Source organism: Chaetodon trifascialis, chromosome 9 (assembly GCF_039877785.1).
Source record: "Chaetodon trifascialis isolate fChaTrf1 chromosome 9, fChaTrf1.hap1, whole genome shotgun sequence".
NCBI lineage: Eukaryota > Metazoa > Chordata > Actinopteri > Chaetodontiformes > Chaetodontidae > Chaetodon > Chaetodon trifascialis.
The window spans coordinates 21,689,890-21,705,998 of NC_092064.1; the positions used below are offsets into that span (position 1 = coordinate 21,689,890).

Here is a 16,109-nt window from a genome sequence, read left to right on the forward strand (position 1 = left end):
TAAAACATCAATCAAAGACAGGGCGATAAGCAAAGCACAGAGTTCCTTGTAGTGAAGATGCGATACAAGATTATGTTTCATCTCTAAAGGGAACTAAGCATGATTTTAAAGGTGGGGTGAGTCATTCTGGAGAAAGATTGTTGATAGTCACTGAAATTCAGCAAATATCTGGCATCCTAACGTGTAATCGCATTGTGAAGAAGGAGAGACGCCAACATCAACAATCTTTCTCCAGAGTGACTCACCCCACCTTTAAGCAGGATTAGTGCATTGGTGTCTACACAAGCATCTTATATCTCTGTTTTTCTGTTTGTGTGTTTGGTTATGCAACCATTGATGTGGAAAGTGTAATTGTCATCCATCGTCATCACGAATTCTAGTCTTTTTATTTAGATATAATTAAATGACTTCTGTTACACAAAAAAACATGCCAAGGAGGGGGAAGTAGATTTAAGTGTATATAAAAGCCTGAAACCAAACCTAAGCTCTTTTTATCATCGATATCATAGAGGTCATACTTTCAAGCATCATTTTTTAGATGCACAGCACACAGCTTTAATTCCATCCACCTCCATGATACACTGTTGGTGATTAAAACTTCCCAGTTAAGCCCATTTGTGCTCTCCTGTCAGGATTTAAAAGAGGAAAGCCCCAAATATTAAACATCAAAGCCACCAAATCACTTTAATCATGCTACATTATGACTAAAAAACAAGATTTTATCTGCCATTTAACGCATGTGCCTGAGAATTTGAGGCTTCCTGAGAACAAAATGATTCAAATGTGCTCATGTGCAGAGATGGGACCATCTGATATACGTTTCAATGCACTGAGCAACAGGTAATTCTTACTGCAAATACTGCTAAACTAATGACATTACTGATGGCACTGTTCCATTTAGGTGTTCCAGTAAACCATCATTATTGCTTTAAGTTCCACCTGTGTTTGAGAGAGGTGTGTTAGTGAGCGGTTAGTCATTCAACTGAGTTAAACTCCATGTTTTGAAGCGTATTTACATCCTTTAGATTTGTGTGTGTTTCCATTCAACCAGTGCCAAAGTGCATGGCTACTTTCTCCATCAAATCGTGGATTGTTTGAAATCATTAGAAGCAGCCTGACAACTGATGGTTAACAAAACATCATCTCATAGACTTGATGACAGTAGCCTGCTAACAATGCTGGCTTTGTTTCATGCAGTGTTAACCTAGATTCTGCTCCACGTTGCCAACAAACTGTGTGTTGGAAAGTTTACTTTCATTCAGCAAAGGTTAAATGAGGCTTGCAAATTTCTGACCTAGTTCACACACTCAGACAGCAGTCGATAAATGAATGGCAGTGGACAATAAGGGGGTTGGTTTGTGCTTTGTTCTGTCATATAAAGTTATTTTCTTGGTATTTAAAGTATGTGCAATAACATGCATGTTAGGCTCATCAGCAAAGATGATTTTTTGGTTAAACTACTAAATCACAAGGCGTCTATTTGCAAACAAACTGTGTTTCATAAAGTGTTCACGAGCCCATGCAGTAATATCCCGACGACTGAATGTATTGTTATGGTGTAATTGTGAATTGCTGCGTTTCCACGCCACTGATAAAATGGTTTGAGTGTCCGTCACTCATGATAGGACATTCAGGAGTTTTGATTTGGTGATGTCAGACTTTCTATTTTCTTTTTGGGTAAAACTGTACATCAGACGAGTGTATTTCTGTGTGCCTGCCCATGAGTGTTGTATCTATTTATATCTAAGTGGGGCTATTTTTATTTGTGGGTAATTAGGAAAACTTTTTTTCTAAAAGAAAATAGTCCACCACACATTACGTCTTCGTTTAGGCAGCTGGATTGTAGAGTGAGACACTGCAGAGGAAGCTCTCTCAGTATTCAGTCTGAGGTTAGGTGGAGGACCACAGTTGTATATTCAGGGATCTAAACCACTGTACTATCAAGGCATGCAACATGTTTCAAACTTAGTGACTCAAAGCACCATTTATATGATACAAAAGAGCTTCTTTTTTTAACTCAGCCCTGTTAACTCAGACTCTAGTTCATCATCTGGCCTGAATTTCTATTATTTACGACATTGTGTTTATTGTTAATGACACCCGCTTAGCATCAGTATGTTACTGTTGTCATTGTGAGCACGTTAGCATCCCGTGTTTAGCATGCTGAAGTTAGCATTTAGCTCAAAGCACAGAGCTACTTGCGTGGCTGTAGGCTCTTAATCTTGTTAGCCACACTTTGGTTTTCAAAGTATTTCACTGCAAAGGATCATTCAGGATTTTGGTATCTGGGTCATGTCTGAATTAGTTTCCTCTTTGTTAACTTTTTTTGTGCAACATTTCTGGTCCACAGGCTCTCCTCTGGGTACCCCAGAACCACTGGTGCTTCTTACTCCACCACGGTGCCTCACAGCCAATCGCACGCAGCACGGTGTTCTCCTCACATGGCTACCCCCAGCCAACCACTCCTCACCCATCGACCGATATATCATGGAGTTCCGCCTCGGGGAGAGGTGGGAGGTTCTGGATGACCTGATCCCGTCCACTGAGACTGAGCTCATAGCTCGAGACCTCGTTCAGGTCAGTTACATCCACATTTTGATGTAGAAACATGGCTGTGTGAGGTAGACAGGGGGGCTAAGTTTGAGGAATTGACTGAAAAGTTTTATTAAAGTAGTATTTAATCTAATCTTCCCAAACGATGGCATCAAGTATAATATTCTGTTATTATGATGCAAATAATATACATAGAATATTTATATATAACACAATCACAAATTACTTTTTCAACATTCAGTGCAGTGAGACGGTCTTTGGACGGGTGTGTTTGGTGTCTCTCTAACAGGAGTCCTGGTATGAGTTTCGAGTGATGGCCGTCATGGATGACCTGATCAGTGAGAGCAGCAACGTAGTGGGAGTGTCGAGCACAGGTCCATTTCTTTACAAAGAAGCATCGCACATGTATAAGTGCACAGAGAAATGCTTGGCCCTCGTGAGGAATAGATTGTCGCTAAACTCTCCATTTTACCCTCGTCTGCCCATCAGATCCCTTCCCCCCTGCGGAGTTGCCTGATGAGGGGCTGGCACGGCCTGTGGTGGCGGGCGTTGTGGCAACTATCTGTTTTCTGGCAGCGGCAGTACTGTTCAGCACTCTAGCAGCTTGCTTTGTCAATAAGCAACATCGTCGCAAACTCAAGCGCAAACCAGGTCAGTCCCCAGTAATTAATAAATATAGCACATGTATGACCATGGACAGATTACTGAATGGGACACAAAAGAAATTACAAAGACATGCAATATGAATATAAAGAGACAAAAAAACAACTAAAAAGAGAAACAAAATATGACCATGGAGAGGCGGAAAATGACTACAAAGACACAAAACAACCACAAAGATGCACAACACAACTACAAAGAGACACAAAACAATCAGAAAAAGCTGGAAAGTGACCACAAAGAGACACTAAACAACTACAAACAGAGGCATATTAAGGCCATGTTGTAGTTGCTTTTTGTCGTTTCAGTCTGGGTGCCTCTCTCCGATGTAGAATGTGTGGAGGGGGGGCTTTTACATGTCTCATAATCCATCGATGTGTCTGACTTCTTCTCGTAGTGTTCAACAGAGGAAACGCTAAATGTAAATGTTTTTGTCCTCTCAGATCCTCCCCTGTCGGTGACACACTTCAGGAAAAGCATTGAGTCACCGTAAGTAAAGTCAACGCCGGAGCCCCTGCAGCCTGCCAGAGGTGGCTACCACTATGCATCTTCTAATGCACCTTTCACAGAAACGTCTCTTCCTCTGCACACTGTGACAAGGCATACGTTTAACAATAAATACCAGAACAACCTACAAACAGTCAGCATTTATTTTGAATCAGCTGGCATGTGGACATACACAATCTGTTTACAGCCTTGTTAGTGGAGCTCCCAAAAATAATAAACCCGCAGAAGAAGAAGAAGAAGAGGAAGCCCAGGTTGATGATAAAAAAAGATTATATATTCAGGCTTCTTGAAGGGTGTGCAAGAACATGTACAGTAGCAGCCTCTAGCGGATCATGGGCAGATTAAGGAAAGTTCAAAGCAGCGAGTCAGCATTTTAAGCACATTACCCAGAGTGCCCAAGCTGCAGTATGTGTATTGATTTTTGATCCATCTGTATTCTTTAACCTCAAACGCCGTCTGCTTTCTGCATGATTCTAAGTGTTAAATAATGCTACTTTTTGTTTAGCTGCACATTTAATGTACAGTATCAGCTACATGTGTGTACTTGTCTGTCTGTCTGTAAATCTTGTGTACATGTATGACTGCATTTCAATCTCAAAAGAAACTCATTTGTGAAAATAATCTGTGTGAATCCCATTCCAGAATAAATGTTTGTGTGCCTGAGACTTTAGGTAAATCGTCAGCATCAGATACTTTTGTTTATTTCAATGAAATGGTCCAGGCAGATCAGGGAGTTCACCCTTAGTCCTTCCTGCAAGTGGCATAGTCAGAGATGAACCAGGCCCATGTCGTTTGTCTCCCATCGCAGGCCTCCTCTCACCCCCTTGCCAGGGGTAGAGCCCTGCTGGGACGAGCCTGCCAGGAGCAGTTTCTTGCCCCCGCCCGCCAGCCCCCTGTGAGTGCCTGCCTGCACCAAAATACAGAGTGTGCTGCACTGCACTGGCTTGGCTGCATGGTTGATGCATTGCATAGAAATTATTAACTGACAATGACTCTTTGTTGTAGTGAAGCCTACTTTTGGCTTTTTGCATGCACAGACTTTCACGCACCATACGGGGATTAACGTGCATTAGCTCAGCTGCATGTACAGTTCAGTACTGTGTATATGCACTTTTTATAATGTATGTCTACCTGATGCATTCAGTGACCAGTGTGACTACGCTGCTCCTGGTGTGGGCAAATGAGGCCTGGTTAGATGTCATCTGCTTTCCTCACATCACCATTTGGTGCAGCATATGGAAATTGGCCTCACGTCCACTCAAGAAGATGTAGAATCAATAGATGTGTGATACGATTGTCATGGTTGCGTCGTTGGTTCTCCTCTCATCCCGTCATTCTGGCTTGGTTCATTAGCTACTGTCCTATCAGGATGCCGCCGCCGCCATAAACTGGTCATTATCATAATGTCGTTCATTATGGCTGTCTTGATGGAGTGCTTTGGCTTTGTATTGTGTCATCTGTCTATTTGAAGACTGAAATTGCATTTGTGCCTATTCATTCACAGCATCAGAGATTTTTCTTTTGTTTTAATATACTTTACGCACATTACCTTTGGGTTTCACCTGGTATATGTGAAATTAAACCAGTGCCTTGTGTCTGTGTTTCTCATCAGGTTATCGTCGGGGAAGATAAGTCCAGAGAGTTCCCCTCCATCTCGACCCCGCTCTCTTTCTTCAGAGGGTTCCCACGGTCCAGGCCTGTACGTCAGGAAGCTGCCCAGCCCTCTGAGAGAAAAAGACAAAGAGCTCTCCTTCTACAAGAAAACCAAGCGTGCCATAGCCAGCAAGAAATACAGCGTGTCCAAGTATGAGGCAGAGGTCACCACGCCTATTGAGCTGATAAGCCGCGGCCCTGATGGTCGCTTCGTCATGGAGACCAGCCCACCACCCCGCCGCATCCAGGGCTTCCCCTTCGCAGAGGAGTCTGACATGTACCCTGAGTTCCGGCAGTCTGATGAGGAGAATGATTTTGACCCTGGGCCTCTGCCGCCCATCATGCCCACGCTGCGGCCCCAGCTCTCCCCAACGTCCTCCAGCCTGGAGTCAACGCAGCCCCCCACCTACAGCCCCCGCCTACACAGGGCCATGGAAGGTATGAGCTTTGCAGAGGGCAGTGCACTTCACGCCTCAGGGCAGGCCCCCGCCTCCCGCTACAGGGGCTTTCCCCAGGGCCCATTCTATGGGTATCTAGGCAGCCGCGGTGAATCAGGGATTCCACCACCATTCTACATGCCTGACATCAGCCCGCGTAGCTCCGCTCTGTCCTCCCCCCCAGGCACTGCGGAGGGGCCCTTTGGTTACCCCTCCATCCCCGAGGAGAGTGGAGAGATGGAGCACCATCAGTACACTGCCTCTGGCCATTCTCTGTCTCACACACACAGCCCTCCTCCTCGCTCACCTGAAAGCTGGCAGCCTCATGAGTTACCCTTCCTGGGTCTAGAGGGTCCACGGTTCATATACCCACCTCACCATCCCTTACATCATCCCCAAGACCTCCCTGATCCACCCCCATACCCTCCTCACTCTCTACCCCCCAGTCGCCTGCACCTCCCTCCACTAAAGGATCCAACAAGCCCTGGACTCCTGCAGCTGGAGGTTCCTGTGGCTCCCCCAGGCAGAGACAGGCCCCTGGGGCCTCCGGTTAGGCGTTTAGCTATGCAACAGGCCCAGAGTCTAGGCCAGCTCAGACACACGGCCCACGGTGTGGGTGTACCAGTGTTGCCTTACCCTGACCCGGCAGCCCGTGCAGGGAGCCCAAGCACAGCCCCCAGTAGTAGCCCTCAGTCCTGGCTCAGCCCGAGGGCAGGGCGCCGGGCAGACCCCAGCCTACCCCCGCTAGTACTCCAGCCCTCCCGCCTCTCTCCACTCTCCCAAAGCCCTCTTAGCACCCAGCCAGGTTCCCCAGATATTCTAGTGCGGCCCCCTCCGCGCCCCAGCATCCTCCGCACCTCTCGGTCTCTGGAGATGCCTGAGATCACCCTGCAGCCCTCAGCCACTGTCAGTTTCTCCCGGAGGTCCTCCCTGTCCGCCTCTCCCACTCAGGGTGCCAGGCAACCCAGCCCCAGTTACCACGCCCACATGTCCTATGCCTCCACTGCAGCCAGTTACCCCTCCCAGTCCCCCTCTCCCCCTCTGGAGGGCAGGGATGTTTTCGGGCAGAGGCCATCCCAGAGAAGGACAGAGGAGGAGATGCTACCCTCAGAGCCCTCTCAGCTCCAGATATCAGCCTCAGGGTAGGTGCTCCATTCCAGTAGAGAATAGTCACATATTTATTTAAAGGGGAGACTCGTCTCCTCGTCTGCTCTCTATTCCAAATTTCCTCAGTATTTATCCACAGTTGTACTTTGATGTCTCCGTTTAGGCATAAGTAAGATGCATATTGTACATTAATATGCAGAGGGCATGTAATTGCATTTAGCACACATTGTATCAGTTCATAAAAATGACATTTACCTAAACCTGATGGCATGTGAAAGCTCAATTTGATTAAGATAATGTTTTATTGTCTTTATCATTTGATAGCACATACTTAATCTCATAAACTAATGGTCATAATGCAAATTGAGGTCCAGAATGAATATAGGAACATTTAGGCTACAGAAAAACTCAAGTTTAATGTTTTTAAAAGTGCTTTTTTCTGTCCCCCATTTTGAACATTGAACTGAACTATTTTCACAACTGGACATAAATTTGATCTGATTAATTTCTGATAGAAGTATGAAAGTGAAAACTTCATGTGTGAATCATGCTCAACTTTAATGATTAACTGTATATTTGATGAACACTTACATACTTTTCATTATATACTTATATTACATAAAAAGAAAAAGGTGCCACATTCTGATAATTCACCCTTTATAAAGCATTTGTAAGCTGTAGCTAATGAGTTTATTAATGGTTAATAAACTGTTTACTAAGTCTTCATAGAACAGTTATTACCCAAATAATAATAACAACTTTTGGGTTGCCAGGTTGTGAAAAATCTCCATAGTTGTTAATTGATAAAGTCAGGTCATTAACAGTCATTCATTAAGAGTAATTAACCATCAGGTCTGCAGTTATAAATGTTAAGTATCATTAAAAAGTCAAGAGTTTCCCCACTGTCTAATAATCCAACAGTGAAAGTCAGGAAGTCCTCTCTGTGGTATTTGATAGAGGGTTTTTACAATAAGTCGAGTCTGCAGTTGTAAATAACAAAAAGATGTTAATAAGAACATTTTGGTCCAAATGTTCTGCAGCTCTTTTCCAGAAGATCAGAGGTCAAACTGTCAGATGAATTCAGCACAAATCGGTTATGCTGCTGGAGGAGGATAAAAACCAGCCACGACCTGGCAACGCAAAAGTAGTTATTATGGCTCATAGCAGTATTTATAAAGCATTAATAAGCGATTTATCAATCATTAATAAAGGATGCTGTATTAGAAATTGGTACCTACTATATCTGGATAAAAACTCAGAGCTTTTTGAGCCAGTTTTCATGAAGGAATACTACAAAGGTCACTAGAAGGGATTTTTTTTCCCACAACAGTCTGACAGATCAGTGCCCTTACATACAGATTGTGAGACATAAAGCAGTAGGTTTTATACTTACACCCACAGAAGAACATAGCTGAGACTCATATACCTTTACGCCCTGTAGTATTTCTTTATTGCACACATTCCTGCGCCCCCTCACACCCACCTCACAACCCTAGAAGCTACAATCATACAGTAGCTAAAGCCATGAAGCAGAGACTTGCTCCTGCACTGTCACTGGCCTTTAAGGGAAGGTAGCTTATAGGGCTGCTGCTTTATAGAGGGTAAGGGTCTTACGTGATTTGTTTTTGATTGATCTCAGCTATCTGGGCAGCGTTGTGACCCGGTCCCCTACGCCGCAATAGGTAAGGGTCGGACCCATGTCTGAGAGGGGAGGGGTCAGCAGGGGGAGGGCTCTAATCACTCTCTCCTTTAAAGGGGAATCGCTTTGGGTTGTGCCTCTGTGCTGGATTCAAGTGAAGTACAACTAATGGTAATAATGACTGCAGGACACATTTGTCAATACACTTCCAAGGCAGAGTAAGCCTGCTGTGGCGTAGGCTGCAGTAATTAGGCTTGTGAGCAAGCAGGAGGAGCGGTTTTGGACTGTGGAGAAGCATTTTTGTCTTTTGATTGTTTGAATTACAGACATGTTTCCCTGCACAAAAAAAGCCTTGAATCAATAGAGGACGCACATGAATGATAGACTGGAGTATTCCCCTTTAAAGTTTTGTTCCATGTGCAAAATGCCATGCATGCATTCTCTAAACTTTTCTCTACGACCAAACAAATAACAACAATTCTCAAACTAAATTCTTTGTCACATTTGTTGTCCTAAGTGCTTTCGTTTTTCTGTCATGTGACTGTTTTTAATGGCCATTTCCTCTTCCTGTCATGTGACTTGTTCTTTAACGGCCATTTCCTCTTCCTGCCATCTCCTCCCGTCAGCATGGTGAAGCCTCTGTACGCAGTGTTCATGTTTCTGAAAGTGTGCTGTACAGTGTTCATGTCTATGGAAATGTACTATATTTTAACACGCTGTGGCCTCTGCACACAGTTTATGTGATAATGGAAATGTTCTCTATCTGTCCAGGACTGTTGCAATTCTCAGATTTGTCTCCCCGTCTCTGCTAATGGCTCTCAATCTCTCTCTCCACAGTGACAAGTGATGGACAGCATCTCTAAAGCTTTGTGTTCCTATGCCTTTTGAAACAATACATGTTTGGCACAACAACTTGACTTAATGAAGCATTAAGTCAGGTTTTGAAGCTGTTTGTATTCAGGTCTTTGAAAGGCAAAGACGTTGAGCCAACACTGAGCCTCATGAGCCTGAACTTAAATCCTTAGAGTTTGTGAGGTTATCTGGACTTACTTTGATTTTACTGCATCTTTCTATGAGACTACAAAACCAGAGTATTCGGTATGAGGTAAAACTACATCTAAAACAGACTCTGTACTGTGACGGAGAATACACTTTAACTTGTTTTCTTTTCTCACTGATTGAACATTGATTATTTTTCATTCAGCCTAGCATGTATCACTAGCCTGACATCGCCAGACCACTTCGCAAACGCGAATTAGTCTGGAACCTCTCAGTTCATTTTCGATTTCCAAAGGACGTTGTCAGTGGGCGTAGACCAAAATGCCCCTGGACGCAATTGGATAGATCTACAGCCAATCAGACAAAGAAATGTGTGACTTAGCAACTTATTAGCAAGCTAGCTTCTTAATTAACAGTAGGATATTAGGCTAGGCCGCTAGCTCCATCAAATTCATGTGGCTTCTAGTTCAACACAATGCACAGATGTTTGGCATGACTTTGGCATGACATTGCACGTTACGTGAACTTCATCTGCGACAGTCCTCATAAGGTTTTCTTTGAAAAGCCAGTGATGCCAACATGTATCGCCACTTGCTGCTCAGCAGCCGTGGCTAACAGACAAAGGTTTGCAAGTCCGCTGCCTCAGTGTGGACTCCGAGCTGCAGGGCAATCATTCCCAGTTTGGTTGCTTCCCCGATCTGTCCCTCCATTACCAAATCCTGCTGGAAGCAAATACATCTTTCTAATCAACAAAAGCTTTAAGTGCAGTTTGTTCTTCTTTTAGAAAAAATACACCTTCCAGTTTGTTTGATACTGACGCGATAGCAGATTCAACAGAATGCCTCAACGGCGCTCCTCTGTCCAGCCGTCATATCAAACCTGCCCCGTATTAGATAAGTGGTTGTGATCGGCCGACCTGGGCCAGGTTGGCTGGAAATCTGTCTGAACGGGAGGGGGACCAGGCGCATCTGCCAGAGCGACTAAACATGAGCTCGCAGATTCGTCTGGTTCTCAGGCTAATGTATCACTCATGAAATGAAAATAGTTCTTCAAGGTTCAAAAGAGCTCTTTATTTTCTGTCTTAAAACACATCTGCACACACACACACACACACACACACACACACACACACACACACGCACACGCTTCACTTTCACACACGCTCATGCACTTACTATACACTGAAAATAGCACTATTGGAGGAATTTAAAAGAGAATCTGTAATACGGCTTTATTGCTACAGGAACGGTCATTTTACAGTTCCAGAAATTATTTTCATTTTATGAGTTTTATACAGAAAAGAGACCAGTATTGCCGCATTTCTGAGGCAGTCACTTTTTAAAGACCCAAACCTGAGTGAGCGCAGTAATCACAATTACTGTCTAAACCTGAAATGTGTTTGTTCACATTTATTTTTAGGACTGCTGCTAAGACACAGAATGTGCCTGATTTTACAATTTTGAGGCCTAAAATGAGAGAACGTAGTGATTTTCTGTCACTTTACCCTTTAAGGATAAATATGTAGTCAGCCATAATTCCTCTAAATCCTGGGCTGGGTCTTTAATGTAGTGATTGTTTGAGAAGAAACTTAATAGCCAATAAATTCACCAAATCCACTGCCACCTTAAGTCAACTCTTCTTTTTCTCTTTCTTTCCCTGTTTCTTTCTTTCTTTGTGTCTAACTTTTATCATCCATCAATGCAGATAGAAAGTGGAAAGTCATCATCTTTAGTGAAAGGGCTCTCAGTAGAAGTACACCTTCTGGAAGTAGAAATGCAAAGTTCTGTCTTTTCACATCTGAGACGGGGCCGAAGGCGACTGTTGGATTAATGCAGGACGATGTATGCTGTGCTGTCTCTCCTCTTTCAGGGAACCTCTAGGTGCGTCTAGTGATCCTGCCGGGTCTGAGAGCTTACCAGCACTGCTACACCACTGTATTACTAAAGCCAAGGGCGTGGCTGCCAACAACAATAACAACACGACCTCCAGAAGGAGAACAGGTTCGTCTGACTATTAGAGAGAGGACGCAAGAGATCCGTCTTAAAATATGTGGGGTGGTGTGTTACTCCTGTGCTTTCTCCCTGTCAGGTGCGTGTCCCTCTCAGACCCAGCAGCAATCTCAGACACCCCAAGAGGGCGAGGATCTCAGCCTCCACAGAAAGAGGAAAAGGCAACACAAGAAGAACCCCTATCTCTATTTGACCTCCTTCCTGCACCGCAGGCAGTCTGAGGAGGACCAGACAGGCATTCTGGCCAGTGCAGACTCCGAGGGCCCAAATTATGGGACTCTACGCTGACCCGTGTGCCCATCAAGCCATTGGACTCGACTAAACTGACCTCCCCTGAAAAAAAAAAAAAAAACCCAACCTCAGCCCTCCCTGCTCTCTGTATCAAGCTAATACATTTCTTATAATCTCTAAAAGTTCATCAGTGTTTGGGGAGCGGGGAAACATCCAGCTGAATCCCCCGGGGTTGGAGACCCTATTTGAAGACAAGAACAATGGCTTTTTCTGAGTTGTCACCACTACTTGTCTCTGAGGAATTTCACTTGAAAATGCTCTGAAAATATATAATGTATATAAATAGTAAAACAAGGGAATTAAGCTTCCTCCTACAGTAATAACAATGTGTTGGTTGAGTATGTCACAACACGTTAAAGATTTTTCACTCACTGGTCATTGAGGGGTCCATATCTTTAGGTTTTTCAGTGATACAGTGTACTGTGAAGCCTGGTGCGTCCTCGGACAGGGACATGAGTCTACCTTTCCTACAATACAAATAGTGTCAGTATTTAAACACAGGGTTCTTACCACAAAATATACCTCAGAGTAAACGCAGAGTTGCTGTAATTCTTGTGGTATACTGTACGTACTTGACCTTTTTACATATGAAACGTATGGATAAAAAGGTTTATATCACACACCACACTCATTCAAATGGATAATATGGCCTGACCTTATCTAATTTAGAAGCTTTTAATTCTCAGTAATTGCTGGCATATTGTGTTTATTTTGATTTATGATCCAATGCCAACCGTTGGAGGACTGTCTTAATTGTAGTGCTTGATGGCTCAGTGTGTTTACACTCATCGTTCAGCACCGTATTAAGATAAAGATCATAGCCTTTAGAGAACTCTCTAAATAATTTGGACTACACGCTCAACAGAGGTTGGACTTGTAGGGTTTAGAAGAACAGGGTGATGACTTGTGAAGTGTACTGTAGTATGTATTTCATTATTAAGGAATCATTTGTGACATGTGGCACATCTGGAGGTGCCTTTTTTTGCCTTTTTCTCTCATTTTTTTCTAACATAAACTGCCTTTTCCTTCGCCTTTCATATTGGTCTCTTCTGGGGGAGTGAGGGACTCCAGTATTATGTGTGTTTTTACTTTCTCTGCCAAGGACACATGAGAGAAAATGCTACAGGATGCTTAACTCTTGTTTTTTTTTTTTGTTTTTTTTTTTTAAACATTTCTATTTTAAATGGGTACCTGCTTCAACTGTGTATATCAATGATAGGACAGAACCAGAATACCCATACAAACAAAAAAACCCTGAATTTTAGAATCAAAAAAGGCAAATAAATCAATAAATATAACTTGAGTGGAAAAGTACAGAAACACTGCACATGGGTTTTCATGCAGAGAGAACAAACCAGTAGAGTAAGGATGTTAATGTTTAACAGCAGCTGTTAGAGGTGAATGATTGATTTATAAAGCTGTTAACAAGCAATGGGAAATATTCAAACAATGGCCACCCTGACTGTTTAACAATTGTATATTACTTGCTAGCTACTTCTCTGTATGTTTGTTAATTTTTCGACACTAACCGATAATGAATGTATGTTTTGCTGTACAGGAAATGAATGTCCCGATGTCACAGTACATTGAATGACCCATTACGTTGTCTACAGTGCAGCTGCGATTGGTGAGACGAGCAGCTGGCACTTAAAGTCCAAATTGTTTTACTTCTCTGTGTGCTCTGAGCCCAGCTTTGTTCTGACGGCTGCAAAAAGAACCGGTTTCCTTTTCACTAGTTCAATCACTCAAAGACACATCAGATATATATCCATCTGCTGCCAAGAAATCAGAGGTTTTCCGACAAATATCCACATGAATGAATCGACTCAATGTCTGCTCGCCGAAATCTCTTTTGACAAGTGAGAAAGTGACGGTTGCCTGAAAGTGAGCATCAAAGTGCGTATTCTACTTTAACAAATTGGTTTCGTGTAAGATACGAGGGGGAAAAAAAATCTATATTTGTTATGTACTGTACATGGTATGTATTGTATTTGTAAAGATAAATCAAACCGTGTTTTACAGGAAGACGTTCTTGTATGAGGATGTATGAAAAGACGGGAGGGATCCCAAGAAAATTAGATTATATATAAAAGTATTTGCTTACAGTACGGCTTTAAGTGGATAATGTTTCTAAAACATTTTAAGGTGCCTCATTTGTCATACTTTAGCAGACATTATTTTATCTGAGAAGAAAAGAAACCTTAATGTTAATACCGTACAATGTATTATTGCCATAGCCCGCTGGCTGCACAAGTTAAGTAGTATTTTCTCTGATGTATAGTACGTGAATGCCCATTGGAAAAGCTTTAGAAGCAGAAGTGTGTTGCCCTCTATAACAATATTTCTGGAACAAAGTAATACTGTATTTTGCCCGTTCATGAGCACACATGTAGATTCACTCCAGATCTTTCGCCTTCAGGTGTCCAAAGCAAATAAACTGAAGGAAACTTTTTTCTAAGAGTCACAGACATGCTATAGTCATGTACAATACGTGCTGTGGAGGAAATTGTGTTTACATTAGTTTGATAAAGAAAAGTGTGTTAGGGCATAGTTGCTTTGAACATTACGACTTGGTGCTATGTTTAACTTTGTGGTGCTGTAGAATAGAGGTCTAAAGATTTTTTCGTTTTCTGTTTCCACAAGCAACTCTTTCGGCCCTGTGTGTTTGAGCAACTAAACTAGCTCCGGTAGACACTGTAGGTCCTTATCATAACAGTATCATGGTGTGATGACAGTGATAGACAATACTGGAAAATAGTAGTATAACCTCAAATAATAGAGACTTGTGACATTCAAATGAACTCAAAGATGACCTGTTTTCTATAGTGTGTTTGCAATGTCTGTCTGTGCTTCCAAGGTACCCTCTCTAAAGTATATTTGTGATGATATTGACAATATTAACCCAGCCTAAAAGGAGAAACATAACCTGATTTAGAGTAGTACACGCCACAGGACATACAGGAGGGAAATCTGAGAGCATCGTCAGGTCACGAGGGGATCTTTTCTACACACTTCCTGTAGGCCATCTTTGGTTAACAGCACTGTTTTTCAAGCACACTACTGCAGGGGCGTAACCGTCTCACGTCATCTCTCCGCCGTTTTGACGGTAGAATTCCTACTAGTACTGTACAGTATAGCCATGAGTAGTCATCAGACCACATTTGCATTTATTCTCCTGGTAGAAAGGTCTTGGGGAAGCTCATACATCCTCTCCATGGGTTTTACGAATGGATGTCGTCTTCCGGGCTCTTTTTTGCATATTCAACAGAAACATGTACAGTGTTTAAGAGGGCTGCTTTGGACGTACTGTTAGCTCATTTTTTTTTACGTTTGTTTGTTGGGGTTTTTTTCCAATTTTTCTGCTTACAGCTTTTAGTGCATCACTAGGTGCTGGTAGGATGATACTTAGAAACCGATTTGATTTTTTATTGTATTAATCTTGCATGTAGAGACAATACAAAAAAACGCCTATTTAGCAATCATTCATGGACATCCGAGCTGGTTGTTATTGGACGGAAAATAGAAATATGTAGTATTTTCTATATTCTCTGTTTTTTCATGTGTACCAGCACTGAGAAACTAGAATGTATTATTATCGTAGGCTACAATAAGCACTACATCGTCGACTGTTTTAGCTAATGCTCATACTCAAGCAAACCAAGTAGTGCTTAAAAAGGAAGAAAATTTACATTTCATTTCATTTTCATCCACTGAACTCTGTGCTGTACATCACATGTTTACATTCTGTATTATGTGTTGTTTATTGTCTTTTTTTTGTACATAATCTGTCTCCATTCTTTAAGTTGTATTCAACAATGTTCATATGTAAATATTTCAAAGCAAAAACATTTTTTACTTTTCTCTGTTTTAAAATGATAACCTGATGTTTCTCTTTCTTTTTTTTTGGTCAGTTTTTAGATTCATCTTTCTGTTCTGTCACTACATCAGGTATTACGCTTCACTTGACTTTTTGTGAGCAATTAACTCATACTGTATGGTGCTGTACCAAAGCCTTATGTATAATATTTGTATTACTTTTCTCTCGTTTGCCACTGCTGTCCAGTGAATTCTGTATCGTCTGAGATCATGTCTTACTCACTCTTCATGTTCAACTGCCATGGATCTCGTTTCTTTATTGAGTAAACAGAAACCTGAACGAACTATGATTTTAAAACCCTCTGGCCTGTTACCAACACGGCCTGGTTATTTAGTGACAGACGCCATCAAAAGCCTTTATAGGGAAAATGCACAGGC

At 42.5% G+C, this 16,109-nt stretch overlaps 1 protein-coding gene across 4 annotated transcripts in view; it reads left to right on the forward strand.

The window, feature by feature from the left end:
* Positions 1-11,934, forward strand: part of igsf9ba (immunoglobulin superfamily, member 9Ba) — a 64,625-nt gene extending 52,691 nt beyond the window's left edge. The window contains exons 14-22 of one of the 4 annotated variants that reach the window (XR_011602487.1): positions 2,351-2,577; positions 2,843-2,927; positions 3,043-3,204; positions 3,657-3,702; positions 4,529-4,615; positions 5,333-6,952; positions 8,557-8,599; positions 11,425-11,555; positions 11,644-11,934. Coding sequence is in view for 2 of the 4 variants with exons in the window: in XM_070970864.1 (XP_070826965.1) it covers positions 2,351-2,577; positions 2,843-2,927; positions 3,043-3,204; positions 3,657-3,702; positions 4,529-4,615; positions 5,333-6,952; positions 11,425-11,555; positions 11,644-11,852 (2,567 nt within the window). In the remaining 2 variants the exon portion in view is untranslated. The remainder of the gene's footprint in view (positions 1-2,350; positions 2,578-2,842; positions 2,928-3,042; positions 3,205-3,656; positions 3,703-4,528; positions 4,616-5,332; positions 6,953-8,556; positions 8,600-11,424; positions 11,556-11,643) is intronic. The other 3 variants (XR_011602488.1, XM_070970864.1, XM_070970865.1) reach the window with 3 other exon arrangements.
* The last annotated feature ends 4,175 nt before the right edge of the window (positions 11,935-16,109 follow it).